Source organism: Athene noctua, chromosome 4 (assembly GCF_965140245.1).
Source record: "Athene noctua chromosome 4, bAthNoc1.hap1.1, whole genome shotgun sequence".
Classification (NCBI taxonomy): domain Eukaryota; kingdom Metazoa; phylum Chordata; class Aves; order Strigiformes; family Strigidae; genus Athene; species Athene noctua.
In genome coordinates this window covers 25714226-25730357 of record NC_134040.1, presented here as the reverse complement: position 1 = coordinate 25730357, position 16132 = coordinate 25714226, and the positions used below count along the sequence as shown (strand labels likewise).

The 16132-nt window shown below is 41.9% G+C and overlaps 1 protein-coding gene across 5 annotated transcripts in view; it reads right to left on the bottom strand.

Moving 5' to 3' along the window:
• The window catches only part of TBC1D1 (TBC1 domain family member 1), a 118688-nt gene extending 103040 nt beyond the window's left edge, over positions 1 to 15648 (bottom strand). For 4 of the 5 annotated variants that reach the window (XM_074904641.1, XM_074904644.1, XM_074904643.1 and 1 more), the window contains exons 1-3: positions 15296 to 15648; positions 11965 to 12069; positions 7362 to 7877 (exon numbers count right to left, since the gene is read on the bottom strand). In XM_074904641.1, the coding sequence (XP_074760742.1) occupies positions 7362 to 7778 (417 nt within the window). In that variant the 5' untranslated portion in view covers positions 7779 to 7877; positions 11965 to 12069; positions 15296 to 15648. Of the gene's footprint in view, positions 1 to 7361; positions 7878 to 11964; positions 12070 to 14965; positions 15028 to 15295 lie in introns of those variants that run through there. The other variant, XM_074904642.1, reaches the window with a different exon arrangement.
• Positions 15649 to 16132: the final 484 nt, after the last annotated feature.

The window sequence follows — 16132 nt, the reverse complement described above, 5'->3', positions numbered from 1 at the left end:
CCCAACAGAAGAAGTGAAGGAACAATACACAATCTTGTCATGAACTCTGGTTCTAAAATGAAGTGCACATGACAGCACAAGCAACACACAGCTACTTTTAATATTAAAGTTAAAAAATAGGCTAACAATATAATTCGATACAGAATACTGTTGAAATCACAGTAAGAGTTCTTATTAGCCATTCTGTAGCAGAAATTTCTATATGATTTAGGAGATTGAAGAAATCACAAGAAAATATGATTTTTTACACTGTTGCTGTTGTAAGAGTGGGAATAGGCACCCCTTTTTACAAACTGTGTGATTAATTTAATCTTCCTTGGTAAGACATTCTTCTCTGACTTTAAGTCAGGAAATGGCACTGGTATTGCACAAATTTCTTCCTCCATGTGGCAATCACACATGAGGTTGAGAGAAACCACACAATATTTTTTATAAAATGAGGGTGAACACAGGAGCACTTAGCTGAGCCAGGATGTCACAAAGTCATCTAGGGTCTGACAAGAGTCCCATAAAGGCTTGGGGTAATGCTGTTAGGGACAGGGTCATTGGCCACTAAAGCTCCCTGAAAAAAAGAGTTCACATACATGAATCCTTTGAACAGATCCCAAGATAGAGCCGGTGTAGTCACAGTTATGACCTAGGCTCAGGATGAACATAAAGCCTGATTAATTGTGAGAATGTCTAAAGCACAGTTGGCTGTTTGTATCACACAGGACACTATTAACATTTACACAGCCAAACTTTGACCTGATTTATATACTCTATTATGTATGTGTACAAATATGTATTTGATTTTCATTTGTTCTGTTGGATTTTTTTCCTTCTGTTTTCTACATTAATTTCTCCAGTTAACATGTGGGAGACAAGAGACACTTCCTAAACCAAAACTCAATAATAGCAGTTTGCAACTATGTAGATTTCATTAAAAAAAACCCAAAGGCACATATGAATAGGAGGCAGAAAACAGTCAAATTATCAGTTGCACTGAAACAAGTTCAGTTACCTCATTTTTGTGTTCTATGCTTTTTGAAAAAGAACAACCATGTTTTAATCTCTCTAGACTTATCAAGCAGTAAAATACAGTAGAAAAAGATCACCTCTATCTTTAAAATTATCTTGCATAAATTCTTTTAAGAAAGGGAAATGGTGCTATTAAAAATGAGATACTTAATGAGGCCATATCTTGAAGTCTAATGTAAAAACAAGTTGTGTAAGAATCCTCAGTCATGAAGCCAAGCCTCACAACAGCTTTGGAGTTCACTGGGCCTCTGCCATTCCTTTTATAGATGAATAATGTGAAGTTCACTCACATCATCAACTCTGTGCAGCCTCATAGAGAGCTAAGTGTTGATAATCTGAAACCAGCTTCTCAGGCACATAATCAGATCACAAACAACATGTAACAGAGTATTGCATTCCAGGTAATACAGCATGAGCTACTTAAGTGCATAAGCTATTGTAATTCATAGAAGTAGGTGAAGGTTGTTTAAGAAGTAGTAACTGTTAAAGCAATTGGTGGAGCAAAAAAGAATGAAGACCTCTGACAAAAGGAGAGATCACTGTTGTAACCAAACAGCTCAACAACAGGGCAAGTTCTACATTTTAAAAACTGCCTCAGCGTAAGAAGATGGGGCTTATCTGCGCCTGCTATGGGGCAGATTTGGCAAATGCAAAGTCAAGGAGCAGGCAGGTCTCGAGCAGGTGCCCCAGTCCTCTGCAACCATATGGGCACTGTAACTCTCATGGCAACATTCCTGCAGCCGCCAGAAGTCCAGTTCCTGGGCCAAAAGCTGTGCCTGATTTATGACACTACAGAATGAGGATTCAGAAGAAGCAAGCAGACTTGTGCATGTCTTGTGCAGCTGTGATCCTACTTAAATCATGAGCAGTATTTCTCTATAAAATAGAAAAGAACAGTTCTATCCAGTGTTTTGCCATTATAGCATTAACAGCTCTGGTAAACACAAGCATATATTACAGGCTGTTATGACAACTTGGGTTCAAACTCTTGGAAAAAAGAACTAAACTCCCTCAAAATCTGAAATGAACTTTTTACATTTCTTCATATTCTAGTTCTGCATTGGTCATTGATAATGTCAGAGAAATATTTCTCCTTACAGGACATCGGCTTCACTAAAAAAAGATGACAATGCTGTCTGCTGATTTTTAGTCTGCATACAGGAATTTATTCTACCTTGTAACCAGGAAGAACAGGTGGATGAGGCACTCTACAGACTGCTAGAAATAGCCTTGTATTTGCAGACCCAAGTCCTGATGGGGGACTTCAACCACCCAAGTATCTGCTGGAGGAACAATACAGCAGGGCATAATCAATCCAGTAAGTTCCTTGAGAGCATCGATGTCAGCTTACCAACCCAAGGAGGTTGTGCTGAGGAGAGGTCCTCTGCTGGACCTCATACTTACCAACATGGAAGAGCTTGTTTGGGATATGAAGGCCAAAGACAGCCTTAGCTGCAGGGACCATAAGATGATGGAGTTCAGGATCCTGAGAAGCAGGGCAAAAAAGCAAGAGCACAACACTGGACTTCAGAAGAATAGATTTTGGACTCTTCAGGGATCTACTTGAAAAAGTACCATGGATTAAAGGCCCTGGAGGGAAAAGCATCCAAGAAATCTGGTTGTTAAAGACCACCTCCTTCAAGCTCAAGAGCAGTCCATCCAAATGACCAAGAAGTCAGATAAAAATGCCTGCATGAATAAAGAAGGAGCTCATGGCAAAACTCAAACATAAAATGGGAGAATACAGAGGGTAGAAACAGGGACAGGTAACCTGAGAGGGATACGTAGACACTGTTGGAGCACACAGAGACATGGTTACAAAAGACAAAGCCCACCTGGAGTTGAATCTGGCAAGGGATGTCAAAGAGAACAAGAAGAGCTTCTACAGCTACCTCAGTGACAAGAGGAAGGCTAGGGAAAAATGTGGGCCTGCTGCTGAATGGAACACAGGAGATGGAAAAGGCTGAGGTACTGAAAGTCCTCTTTGACCCAGACTTCTGTAAAACCATGGTTTAAAACTGTTACTCTTTATTTACAATAAATATAAAAGTATAATAAAGGACAGTACAACCTTAACTTGTCTTAAATCTAAACTAGCCCAGGGCATTATCAGATAAACTACTGATCAGTATCCCATTTGCCAGCCAAAACATCCATCAAATAAGATTAAACGTACTTAAGTAAAACAAATCATTTGATACACCAAAGAAAGATCAACATAATGGCATGTGGAATTACTTTTCCAAACTGAAAATAAGAACATAAATTACTCTTCCTTTGTAATGTTTTAGCTACTTTGTATCTGCTGGAGAGCGATATCCTGTGACAGTATGCTATTAGCTTCTCATATCTACAATTTTCATTCCTCAGAGTGAAGGACATGCTGAAGCAAGGTGTCTTACAGAAGGAGAGCAGTGTTGTGTTTGTGGAGAAGGAAACAGCACACCTCACCTACAGTTCCAAACACTTCCAAACTAACACATCTCAAGTGTAGAACAAAAAAATGCCAATAATTTTTAATGTATATAGCTTTCAACAACGATGACAATAGCATCAATTTCCACAGAACGTAAGCAAATGTCAGACCAGGGGCCATGGGGAAGATACATAGGCTGGAAGCATATATGTTTCATTTAAGCCATCACACTTCTACAGCCAAGCTGTTCAACAGGGCTGCATTCTTATGATGAAGGTACTATCCTGCAAGCACAGATTTACTGGAGAGTTAATTTCTCCTCATCTTCCACCACCATTACTCAACATAGTATGCATAATCTCCATCTATGACCTAGCTGTAGCCTTCATAAGCTCCCTGCAGGCAATATAATTGAATCAACTTTCACTCCTGAGCACCTACAAAGAATATGTATTAATGCTTCAGCCCCAACCTCAGGCAGAAATTACTCAATGTTAATGCCTCATCAGAACTTCCACAGAATGAAGGTGAAGGGATAAGGAACTCCACTATCTGTAACTAGTGGAAACTTATTGAGGTTATGGGTGAAGAATGAAGGCTCCAGATTCCATATCCAACATATCTGCTTAGAAAGGGAACTCTAATCCATGAAAGAAGCTCTCCCCAGGCAGTGTAAACCCATCATTTTAGTACTAAGTGGAGCGGAATGATCTCTATATGCACGTGCTTGTTTTCAAGTAATGTGCCAAGGAGCAGTTCACCAGGAAAGCTTCTCTCATCCTTCCCTACCTACTGCTATACCAGTGGGGAAAGTGAGCTGTATACTGCTATGATGATGCAATGGAAATAATTATACAAGATCCTACAGAGTGAAGACAAAGACCACAATAGGGCACTACTTTTTCTTTCACTTCTAAAGAGAAGCAGAACAAAGAATACCTTGCAAAGGATCTTGACATTATTTATTATTAATTACCTGTCTACTGATTTTTTCTCTAAAGTGGATATGTTGGTAATGGAGCAACAATGACCCTAACAGCCCTGTATTAATATCCAGGAAAAGTATTGCATGTGTTCCCACACCCTCATCAATTCTAGAATTTAGCTAAATATTACCCAGGAAAAAAAAAAGTCTCCTATTAATAAAATGCTTTCATATTAAACAGTAAAATAATCCCTCGCTAATCAAGTATAGGTCCTCACTCAATTTGTATATATAAAGGAGTAGACCACAGACCACTAACTGTAGTTGTACCTGCAATGCTGATGCTAAAACCCTGACCATTCCTGGTTTTCTGTACTTTCTACCACCTCCAGTGCTACTCCTCTGTGCGCATGGAGTTCAAGTTTTTTGTCCTTCCCTTCAAAAGCCTTCACTGTTTAGTCTTCTACTCACCTGTTTTCATCTTAGCATACTAATCTTCCTAGTCTACTTCTCCCACAGACATCCTTCTGCACTCTTTTATTCTATACACCCTAAGGTGGGGATATACTCAGAACTTATTTGCAAAGCCACAAATCCTCAATCCAGTCTGACCTAATCTGAGAATTCTTTGTCAAATATAGCCCTACTACAGATTTATCTATGCAGATGCAAAGAACCATGGTTTAGTTTACAATATTATTGTAATTAGTAACCACCTGGGGGTTTTTTCAAATTAAAATAGCTGAAGTGCAATTATCACAAAAGTTTAGATGTCCAAGACTGCTGGATAAAGGGTTGTTATGAACACATAAACTCTGTGAGTAAACCTATCTGGACTACCATGTCTCTTTTACAGAGCTGAAGAAAAAAAGAGAGTCCTTAGGAGCAAGAGCACCAGCACAGGAGTCTGCTGAATCACACAGGCTGCATAGGTCCACTTTCTAAAATTTGTTTCTTCTGAAGCTGAACATAAACTGCAGCAACATAGTGCCAAATTCTTCATCCCAACTCACTTGCTTTTAACAAGCAGCTCCCCGTATTTGTAACAAAGGTATACAGTACACTCCTAGGCTTTCAAATTGGGTATCTGCAAAACAGGCAACATCAACTGACAAATACATAAACACCAATTAGCTAAAAGGCATTATATGACAATATTCAGGGCAGAGTAACAACACCCTATGAAGCATAAGCAACTCACTTAGTAGATAGGTAGATTAAGGTAGATTAATCAAATTACACTGAATTTAAGTAAAACAGGCAGAGCTTCACTTTAGAAGACAAGAACACTTGGCATTTCCATTATCCTTCCATTAAAACATAGGTGCACAAATGCTGATTAGATGTTTACCTCCTAATTAGGAACCTAGCCTGCAAAAAAGTCAACAGAAACAACCCTTGCAATCAAGGCAAGTTAAGAGACCAGGTGGATAGTAGTTTTTCGAAGAACAGATAGCCGTATGAACCTGGGGCTAAGTAGTTAAAACAGGCATCCAAAAATCCTGGGTGTTGCCTCCAAAAACATGTAGACACAGCTGAAAATTTAACTAGAGCCTTATTTTGTTCTCTATCATTTCAAACACATCTAGGAATTTGATCAAATGAGAGGAAAAAAAACCCTTTAATATTTTGTGGCAAAAGAAAATGCAAATGAAAATGTACTGAGGTGATCAGTGCTCTGTACTCACCATAATCCTGTAAAATCACAAGCAAAAATAAGTGCATAAGCAAGCTGTAAAATGCATTTACCAACTTTTATTCAATGCCAGTTCCAAAACATCCATTCCTTATTTCTGTTCCCTTACATACATAAATTTGGTATTCTACATTTTAACTTGACAGGATTTCTCACTTGAATATTTATGATTTACAACATATTTGCCTTCTAATTTACTGGAACTGCCTTTTTATCTGGGGGGATTTAACTAAAGCTGTTTCCATATGTTTTGAGCTCTAAGCTTGAAACCACAGATTTGGAACTGTACAATGCTTTGTTATTGGGCAGGTTGGCATAAATCCCATGTGTGGTGTATATTCATATAATACCTCCAAGTTGCTTCAGCACAACATCTCCTACGAGTCAAGAAAGCAACATGTAATAAGATGCTGTTTTCCAACATCATAACTAGAGTTTACATTCAAGAGGTGAAGGCTATGTCACTGTTTTGTTCCCAGTAGATCACAATAGTTTTGTGCCAAATCCTACTCACCTTATTCATGAGAGTTATTGCCTCACATTACTCTCAAACAAAAGAAGAAATTGACTATTTTTAATGCTTCCACCTTTTCAGCAAGGGCACAACTTGCTCCTAGCAAAGGCAGACTGAGCCAAATCTCACCCACGGTGTGAGACATGCACACCCAACTCCTGTCTCACACCATGCAGCAGCAAGCCTACGTCAGAGTTGCAGCACTGCCCTGTGGCCTCTCTCCCATTCCCTGAAACCACCTGTCAGGCTCTGTGGATTACAGAGCTAGGAAGAGGTTTCTACGGTGTCCTGTGGTTGGATGTATGTTACATATGGAGGCTCCGCTGTACCCCCTTCTCCTTCTGAGAAAGAAGGTATCTCTATTTCCCAGTCACATAGGTCTCAACTCAGGAAAACAGAAATTTGAGAGGTCTGACCGTAGGATTAGATAAAGTTCACAGTGGCTCAGCGGTGAAATCCTAGCCCTAGTGACATCAACAGAAAAACTCTCACTGACTTGAGGGCCAAGATTTCAGCCCATATCCCAAACGAAAGTGTTTTTTAAGCCAATGAAATTCAAACTCTGATCCTGTAGGAGATTTACACACCTTTCACTTCACATACTGAACAGTTCAAATTCAAGTGAACCATTAATATCAAGTAAAGTGACGCTTGTCAGTAAGTTTTAGCAAGATCCAGTCTCTAATTGTAAATACAATCTTAAGATCTTACACTGTAGTGAAAGGCTTCAAACAGCACAAAAGCAACTCTGGAGTTGCTTGCTTCAGGTTTTTTTTTTCTTTTTACTTACTTTTGTCTGATCATCAGCTTTAAACACATAGCAGATACTTCGCTGATTTGCTGCTTCATCCTTTATCAGACAAGCAAAGTAACTTGGATCATGGCTGTTGTGAATCAGTTTGTGGACATGCTGTGGCTTGTATTCAAACAAACTTGAACAAATCAAAGGATCCCACTGCTGGATTTTCCCTGTGTCTGGTTCACATCGCAAACTCACTGGTGAAACATAAAGTCGGATTTGGCTGACGCTAGGTTCTTCTTTGGAAGACTTTGTACCGAGCATCCGGATCTCTGCCACAATCCAAGGCAGCATTGACATGGTGGTTAGTGAATGCACTGGCAGAGAACCAATGAGCTGGAGACTGAAACTTGCTGAGAAATCACTAGGTGTTTGATACTTTTTAACTTTGAATGTTATTGGCTCCATTTTACAGTCCTTTAGAGAACCTGGACTAATTCACCAGTATTTCAGTTCCATGGAACGATGATATCTGGACGGTTCCTTTGATTAAGGAACAGAAGATTTCTGAAAGGAAAAGAAATAGTTATGTAGGTGCTGGAATCCTGTTAAAAATGAACTGTCAGTAACATAAATATTCAATAGCTTAACATCAGAAGAGACATGCTGATCATCCTATCTAGCATGTTTCCCTTATATTCGGACCTTACTATTCCAGGTCCAACAAACATAATAGTATTAAATACACTGCTTGGAAAAAAGTCAGTCCTGATTTCAGAGTAGCTTTACAACCCTTGCTAAACCATCTAATAAGTAATAAACTCAAAAACGCACATTCTTTCTAGCCTGTGCCTGTTTCATGGGCAGACACACGTGGATCACACCGGCCTATTTCAATCCTGTTATCACAGAGAGAACCCAGCTGAGCTATTCTGACCTTCATGACAGTTGAAGTTAGTGCTTGCTGAGACACCTTCACACTTGAAGGAAAAAAAAAAAAAAGAAAAAAAAGAAAAGAAAAGGTTATCTTTCTTGTTGATGGATGATTTTGAATTTGGTTACTAACATGGAGTTGTTTCCTTGGGTATAGTTTGCCAAGTGATTCTGGGCTGTTACCAAACAGACTTCATTAAATAACACCCCAGAAATTGTTGGTCATCTGAAAAAGCTAGCAGCAGTCAACTGACTGATCACTGATAAACCTGTCAGGTAGCAGAGATGAGCAACAATCCTTACAGCATCCCACTAATAAACAGATGATGATTCTCAATTCATGATTGCATTTTAAGGCCTGTCAGTCAGACGGGAATATTTAATGTTTGCCACATTGATATTGTATTGTTTTCATTTCTTAAAATATCAAATGGAACCAAGTTACAAACAACTCTGTTATAACCCTGTTATACCCAAGCATCTACTTTCACTACTGTTATTACATATTAGTAGTTTTAGTAACAAAATCCAATAATTGCATTTATCTATCAGTTTCATTTTGCAAAATAGTCTATGGAAACACACAGATTTGGGCTGGCTATATTACCATGTTTTAACTCCTCATTAATAGAACACAGTTTCAGCTGTTACATTATTTTGTGCAAGATTGATGAGAAGCTGACAAGCCTGTAATTGCCTATGTTTAAATGCCATGACACAAGTTTACTCTCAGCCTTCTAAATTTCCCATGAAAAGACCATTAAAAAAAAGATGAGCAGTCCCAAGAACGCCTTACAAAATGTTTTTAATTGTATTTGAACAAGTATTTAATAAATGGCATCTGTTTACTGTGGCAACAGTATTTCTTGTCTTTATTCATCTACAAACATGATCACAAATAGCAGTATTTTTCTCATGAGTTTTCAATAAACTCTGTCCTTTATTTGCCCTTGTAAAAATATTTTCAAACTGAGTTTCTAACAGTGCTTCACCTTGTTGAAAACGAAAGGAAATTTCAGAATTAAAAAATAACTTCAAAAAAATTTCAAGATGGAAATTTTGAACTAAACAAGTGTTTAAAATGCAAACAATTTGCAAATGTCCAAGTGAGGAAAAATGTTCCTACGGTAACTGGCAAACTGTAAAAACAAGAAAACTGCAGAAACCACGTGTTTGGGTACATTTACTTTATTGCAGCTTTTGACAAATGAACTCTGTGCCAACGTTACCAGTTCCAAGGATGCCAAATTTAGCAAGAGAATCCAATAATGCTGGTTTTAAAGGCACCATTTGAAGAAATCATCATAAGTAGTATTCTAGATGTGTAGAACAATTTTTTAAAAAGCCTTTTTATAAACCTCTGTGTGTCTGTACATGGGAGGTGTGGGAAAAAGGGCTATGAAAATCCAGAATTTATGTCTCATTTCAATTATACTACAACTCCTTTTCAACTTTTTATTTGTTTCACAAACAAGCAAGAAAACAACCATCTTTAAGAGGAATATAAATGCATTGCATCAAATGGGGTAGCAGCTTCAGGAAGCATTTTTATACCTTATCAACACAGAGTGCTAAACACAATTATCATTATAGTTTTGCATCTGTGAGGAATCAAAATGGTCTCCTCTTCTTTGACAAGCTATTACAAATATTTTCTCCTTAACTGCAACAATGAAAAATAGTTCAGCAACTGTGGGTAAGATTGGATTCATTCGTAACTAGAATGGTGTGTAGTCCGAAACACATGAAAACTGAAAAATTTAATTTTTAGTGTTATCATTTACTGGCATACATAATCCTCTCAGGATAAACCAGCCTAAAAACCCTCCATTCTTAGTTCAAAACAAAAGAACTGAACTACCTCATGGATGATGACCTATTAACCACATACTTTTTGTAACCATATTTCTCCATTGTGTTTTCTCAGTACTCTTTAAAAAAAAAAATAATTAAATAAAATGCATGTAAAAATACAACAAAGTCATCCTCATTTAAATCAACTATTCAAGGAAGAGAAGTTTCATTTGGATTAGCACAATCTACCATACTTTTACCCCCAACCTACAAGGCACTGCAGCCTCAAACAGAAATAAGTATCACAATATAATAAATTATTTTGCATGCTTACTCTAAGGACTGAACAGTATGCAAAAAAAAAAATGGGTTGATACTCTGTCATACTTAAACAAACGCTGTGTTGCTGGAACATATTTAATACAAATGCAAAGCTTCTTGGCATTCATCTCTTTTTAACAAAATAAACACCTTGAAAAGTCAACAGTATAAATACTCCAGTGTCTCCATTTGTTATTTCTAAAGAAAAACAGTTAATACTAAATCAAAACAACTGAACTAGAACTCAAAATGCTAGCATTTTTTTTACTAACGTTAAGAGGGGCTAAAAGTGCAGTTTCTCAGAGCAGAAATTCAGCAGAATCAGGTCTCCTTACTTAACCTATATCATTTTGTATGTTACCGTTCTGCATGTTTCATCTTCCTTTTCTATTCTTTCTTTGTTTCCTCCTGTCATCTTTCTCCTAACTTACATACAAATCCCACCAGAAATTAACACTGTCAGCATGAAATCAGTGTGATGTTTTTAAGTTGACACCAAGGACTAGGTTTTACTTCAAGACCATGAAGTATTTATGTACATGCTTAATTTAGACGTAAAAACAGTTCTGTTCATCTCAACAGGCCTATTCCCAGCCATAAAATTAAGCGTACATTACGGCCAAAGAGTGTCTGTGCTCTGAGCCCATCCACAACTGCCCTGACTCCACCAGAGTTCTGGCACCTTCACCCATCTCTGGTTGCCACCACTCAGTTCACCCCCTCCAAAACTTGACTGTGCAGAAGCTGTCCAAGAGAGAAAAGGTATCAAAATAAAGCCACCCACTTTTTTCCTTCCACCTAAACTTTGATCTTCCCCTGACAGCTCTAAGAGCCATTCAGCTCTGTTACTCTGGGCTGACAGGCTTTGCTTCTCATAGAGGCTGAATGTCTCCAGTTGTTCTCCCAGTGCTCACAGACATAACTGGGACAGCTTCTCTTTCTCCTCTCCATCTGCATCTTCTGAAGGATCTCCATTGCCCTTGCTCTCAGAGCTGAAAAGAGCTTGAGTGGCATTCCTCAGCTAACAGTTTTGCTGCTGTCTGAGAAATGTTAATGTTCTCCGAACTGTATCTTAATGTTGCCACGGTTTAACCTCCTTTGATTTAGCTGTACCTGCTCCATCAGCATAAAGACAGACAGACAAACTGTAGCACATATGATATTCACACAAACCACACTAAAATCTAACCCCACCTTCTATACTAGAAGACACCAGACTCATGTGAAAGATACACATGGCAACATACGTGTGCTCTGTCCTCAACTTCTCTTTCACTGTGACCAACCCAGTCACTTCTCACGCGCAGGGAGCAGGCTTAGAAAGCATGCAACATTATGCTGATAGTCCTGATACTGTGTTTTAAAATACACACATATATATATATATATATTGTTCTCCTAAATTAAGCTGTATTCTCATCTTTTTATATCACCAGAAACTAAAACGAATGCCTTCAGAGAGAAGTCAGGGTGATGGCTGGACAGCATGAAAAAGAAAGCTACAGAAATTAGTACTTCTGCCATTCTGGACCCCATGTTCTCCCTGCATGAAGGGACATCTCTAAGCAGCTGTGCATCACGCAGGACAGCATTCCTCAAAACTCACCTTCTCTCAAGAGAGCAAAGACTTTATCATGAGGACAATGTACACGCTCCGTGTGCCATTCAGTTAGATGAGCCCAGGTCAGCTTTGAGGTTAGGAAGGAGAATCCTGTGGTGTACAGAGAACAGGTTATTAGCCTGGGAGGGTGGGGCATGGGAAATCAGGTTTTGGCAGCTGTGAGAAAACTAGGCAGATTTGGGATGGACTCAAACTAATACAGGAAAAAAAAGGCAAAGAAGAGAGAGAGATTGTTCTAAACCAAAAGAACACACACAAATAAATAAAGCAGAAACTACAACAGTGGTGAAGAGTTATACTTCTTCTTTTGTTTCTTCTGGACTGGACTAAATTCAATACAGACATGTGGCCAAAAGTTTCCCTCTTGTTCAGAACATGGGTAAATACTGAGCTAAGCAATCCTCCCCTGTCCTCCAATTCTTCCCTGGTTTGGTAGCAGTTGGAGTGTTGAGGCCCACAGCAGAACTGACAAGTTTACAAGATGCATCAAGCAAGGAAGCAGTCAGAGCTTCCACATGTCAGTAATTAAATGATGAGTTTGACTTGTGAGTTGTTGAACAGAAAGACTCCAGCCTTCTCAACCTTTGCAGTTCATCTGAGAGACAACTGTGCAGTTACTCCACATCAGGCTGCTGACATAACAGCAGGGTTTTTTCTGTAAGTTGGTTTTCTTTCTCCCCTCCAAGAAGCTAAACAAAGCTTCAAACCACATAGCAATGTCTTGTAAAAAACGGCTGGTCTTAAAGAGCACAAATTTGTTCAGCTCTTCTCTGCATGGTATTAGTGCTGAGCCCTGACGACAAATGGAACCAGATGCATTGGTACTGACTGCACTTCACCGCTGATTATTTTAGCAGAAATATCATACTACTTAAGGATTATGAGGAGCCCTGGCCTGCAGCCAGAGCTCTGGAACGCAAGCCAGAACTAAATACCACCTCTCCCTCTCTTCCTCTGATCTCTGACTGAGATTTACATTGACCTCACTCATGTCAACAGATTTCTCTGTCCACCTAGCAGGATGTATAGAAAACCACAAATGAGAACATGTATTAGGTATGTCACGATATGGTCACTGCTGAGAAGAGGTCCTTTTATGTTTCCATCAATATGTATTCTCTGGTATCACAACACAGCATCCATTAGATCGTTCTATATGGCAGCTAGCTGCAAGCTTTATCTTTTTTCTTGAGGCTTCAAATGTTTTTGGCCTGTTTTCTCTAGTTAAGATTGTTTAGATATCATACCACAGGTTGCTCTCAATTTTCAAATAGTTTTAATTTAACTCAAACTTGGCACTTGGAATCATGACACACCCTTCTGTTGCAAGGATGTTCTTTTTATCTCATAGCTACTTATTATCTGCTGTTTCCTTCTGGAGCAATGGCTTGCTGTGGGCAACAGCATGTGCAAGTCCAGAAGTCCGTTCACCTCAGATATATTTTTCATGTCCATTCTTTTTCTGTATCATGCATTAAATGCTGACTTTTAAAAGATTCTTTTCAATGCCATCGGCAGCTTCAGATGTGGTCCTGAATAATGTTTCACCATGTATTCTGAGCAAATCACTTGGTTTTGTAGTAATAATCACACCTAAAACATTTAAGAGTACAGCCAGCATTTATATCACTCCTCAAATAGGTTAAAAAAAATTAAAGACTATTAATAAAAAAAATCCAGCAAAATGGTAATATGTTCTTGATTATAATCATACAAATTTATAATTAACTACTGAACAAAGGAAATAGCTCACTGCTCCTGCCCTTAACACCTGTTGCTAGTTCCCTCATAGAGTCCACAGAAATTTATATGCTGATGATTGAGGTGTTCTCAGTCAGCCTCACATTGACCTGAACAAAACATTGGGCTGTTCTACCACGGCAATGCACTAAAAAAATCTTTGTAAAAGAAAGCTTGTTTGGTAAATTACACTCCGAATGCCATTCCTTTTTATTCAATTGCCTATCCAGAGCCAAAATACTTGCATCCAGCTTTTCAGTTAACCAAATTGTGAAGTGGAAAGTGTCAAGTCATCCACGTATCACTGAGTGTGTTTCACATTCCTTCCAGCCAGTCATCCTGCTCACCTGCAAGCATTTCTACTTTTGCATATTACCTGTGACTTTCAGCATTTCTATAAAACAAGCTGTGACGAATTTCTATTTTGGCTCAAGAGTTAAAAGTATAGTCACATTCATCAGTTCAGAGATATTCGCTATTCAGGACATGTATATTTTTATTAATTTTGACCCACGATGTTCCATTCAATCTCTGGTCTTAACGGCAGACACAAATCCCACCATCTGCACTTCTAAAGGTTCCTACAGCAGATCTGCCATATTAGCCTCTCTCCCAAATACAACACAGCATACAAAGGTCTTGATCTTTTCAAACTGCACTATAAATAACCACATTTGTTTCATACCTCTCATGAACGCGGTTTCAAGAGATCATTCCCTTGTTAATTTAGTACACGAATTAAAAGAGCCATAAAACCACTGCGCCAGTGTGTGGGGATTTTAAGGTTAAACTCAACCGTGCTGCTGTCGGAAAGGTTAGTTTTACTCCTATGGGAAGGGTCGCTGCGTTGCTCTAAGAAGGAGCAGGCTCTAGGAGGAGTTACAGCGAGAGACTTTGCATTGATGGGTGAGGAAGGTGTAGGCAAGACTGAGAAAAAGAACTAAAAGCAGACCGTGGCACACGAGGTAAACGGCAGATTAAATTCTTCTGACGAGAAGCCAGCTCCCCCAGGACCTTGCGAGATAAGAAGCGCAGCACCCGCGACCCGCCGTCCCCGCTCCGCTCCCGCCCGCCCGCCCGGCCGCGCCGTCCCGTCCCGTGGCTCCCGCCGCCCCGCAGAAATAGTCCCCAGGGCAAGTCCTGCAACTTCACCAGGGGCTCCGAGACCACCGACCGACAGCGCAACGCTGCCGCGAGAGGCGGGCGGGCGGCAGCGGGCACGGAGCGGGGCCCCGGGCGGACCCACCTCCCGCCTCACAGCCGTTTCCTCCCGGCCGGGCGGCGGCTTCTGCCCCCCCGAGCCTGGGCAGGGCGCACAGACCAGCCCCGCCGGGCCGCAGCCGCCCCCGCGGCGGGACGCCTCGTTTCTCGCCTCAACTCTTCCACTTCCTCAAAGCTCGAAGCCGCTCTTCCTCCTCCCCGCCCCCTCTAAGAACGCAGCTCCGTCCCGCCAGCGCAGCTCCCCCGGGCCGGCCCGCAGCGGGGGCACGGCGGCTCCCCCGCCGCCCTGGCCGTGGCCCGCGGCCGCCCCCCGCCAGGCCTGGAGCCGGAGCCGGTGCTGACCGGCCGCGCTTACCGCCGCCTCGCCGCCGCAGGATGTGCTCGCTGCAAGGAAGTGCCTTCGGCAGGCAGCGGCCACGGGCTGCCAGGCGCCGCCTGCCCACCTCCCGCTGAGGGCACCGGGCAGAGCCGCGGACGGGCGCCGGGCCGGGGGAGGGGAGCGGAGGCCACAGCAGCGCCTCAGGGCACCGGCAGCGCGGGCGCCCCGGCTGGGCCGGGCCGGGCGAGGGGGGCTGCTCGCCGCCTCCTGTTGCTGTCCGCCTCGGTCGGGACGAGCCGCCCCGCCCCGTCTCTACCTGCCGGCGGCCGGGCGGGAGCGGGCGGGGGAGGCCGGGCCGCACACCCCGCGTCCGCCACTCGCCGCCGCCCTCCGCCCGCCCAGCCAGCGCGGGCAGAAATAGCAACAGGCGGCGGGTCCCCGGCCCGGCGGGGGCGGAGAGGGACAGGCGCCCGCCAGAGGCGGCCGGCGACAGGCGGCAGCTGGGGCCCCTTCCCCCGGCCCGCTCCGCTCTCTCGAGGAGCATTTCGGCGGCGCCGCCGCGTGTGTCTGTCACAACCTCTCATCTCCCGCAGAAAACATGTCACTGTCGCCTTGCCGCAGTGAGCCCGGCCGGGCCGCGGCGTTAGCTGAAGCCGCGAGCGTAGAAGGTGAGAGGCGGGAACCACTCTCAGAGGGGAGTTTGCTCACAAAACTGGAACTAGCCCGGCACCTGGAATCTGACGCGGTCAAGGGCCCCCTCGGGTCTGGTCCCCGCCCTGCCCGTGGGGCAGCCTTCTGCGGGCTCACCTTCTGTGAATCCCCTTTGCGCCTTCCTCCCTCTTCTTCCATACACGAGAAGCCACGCATGCATTT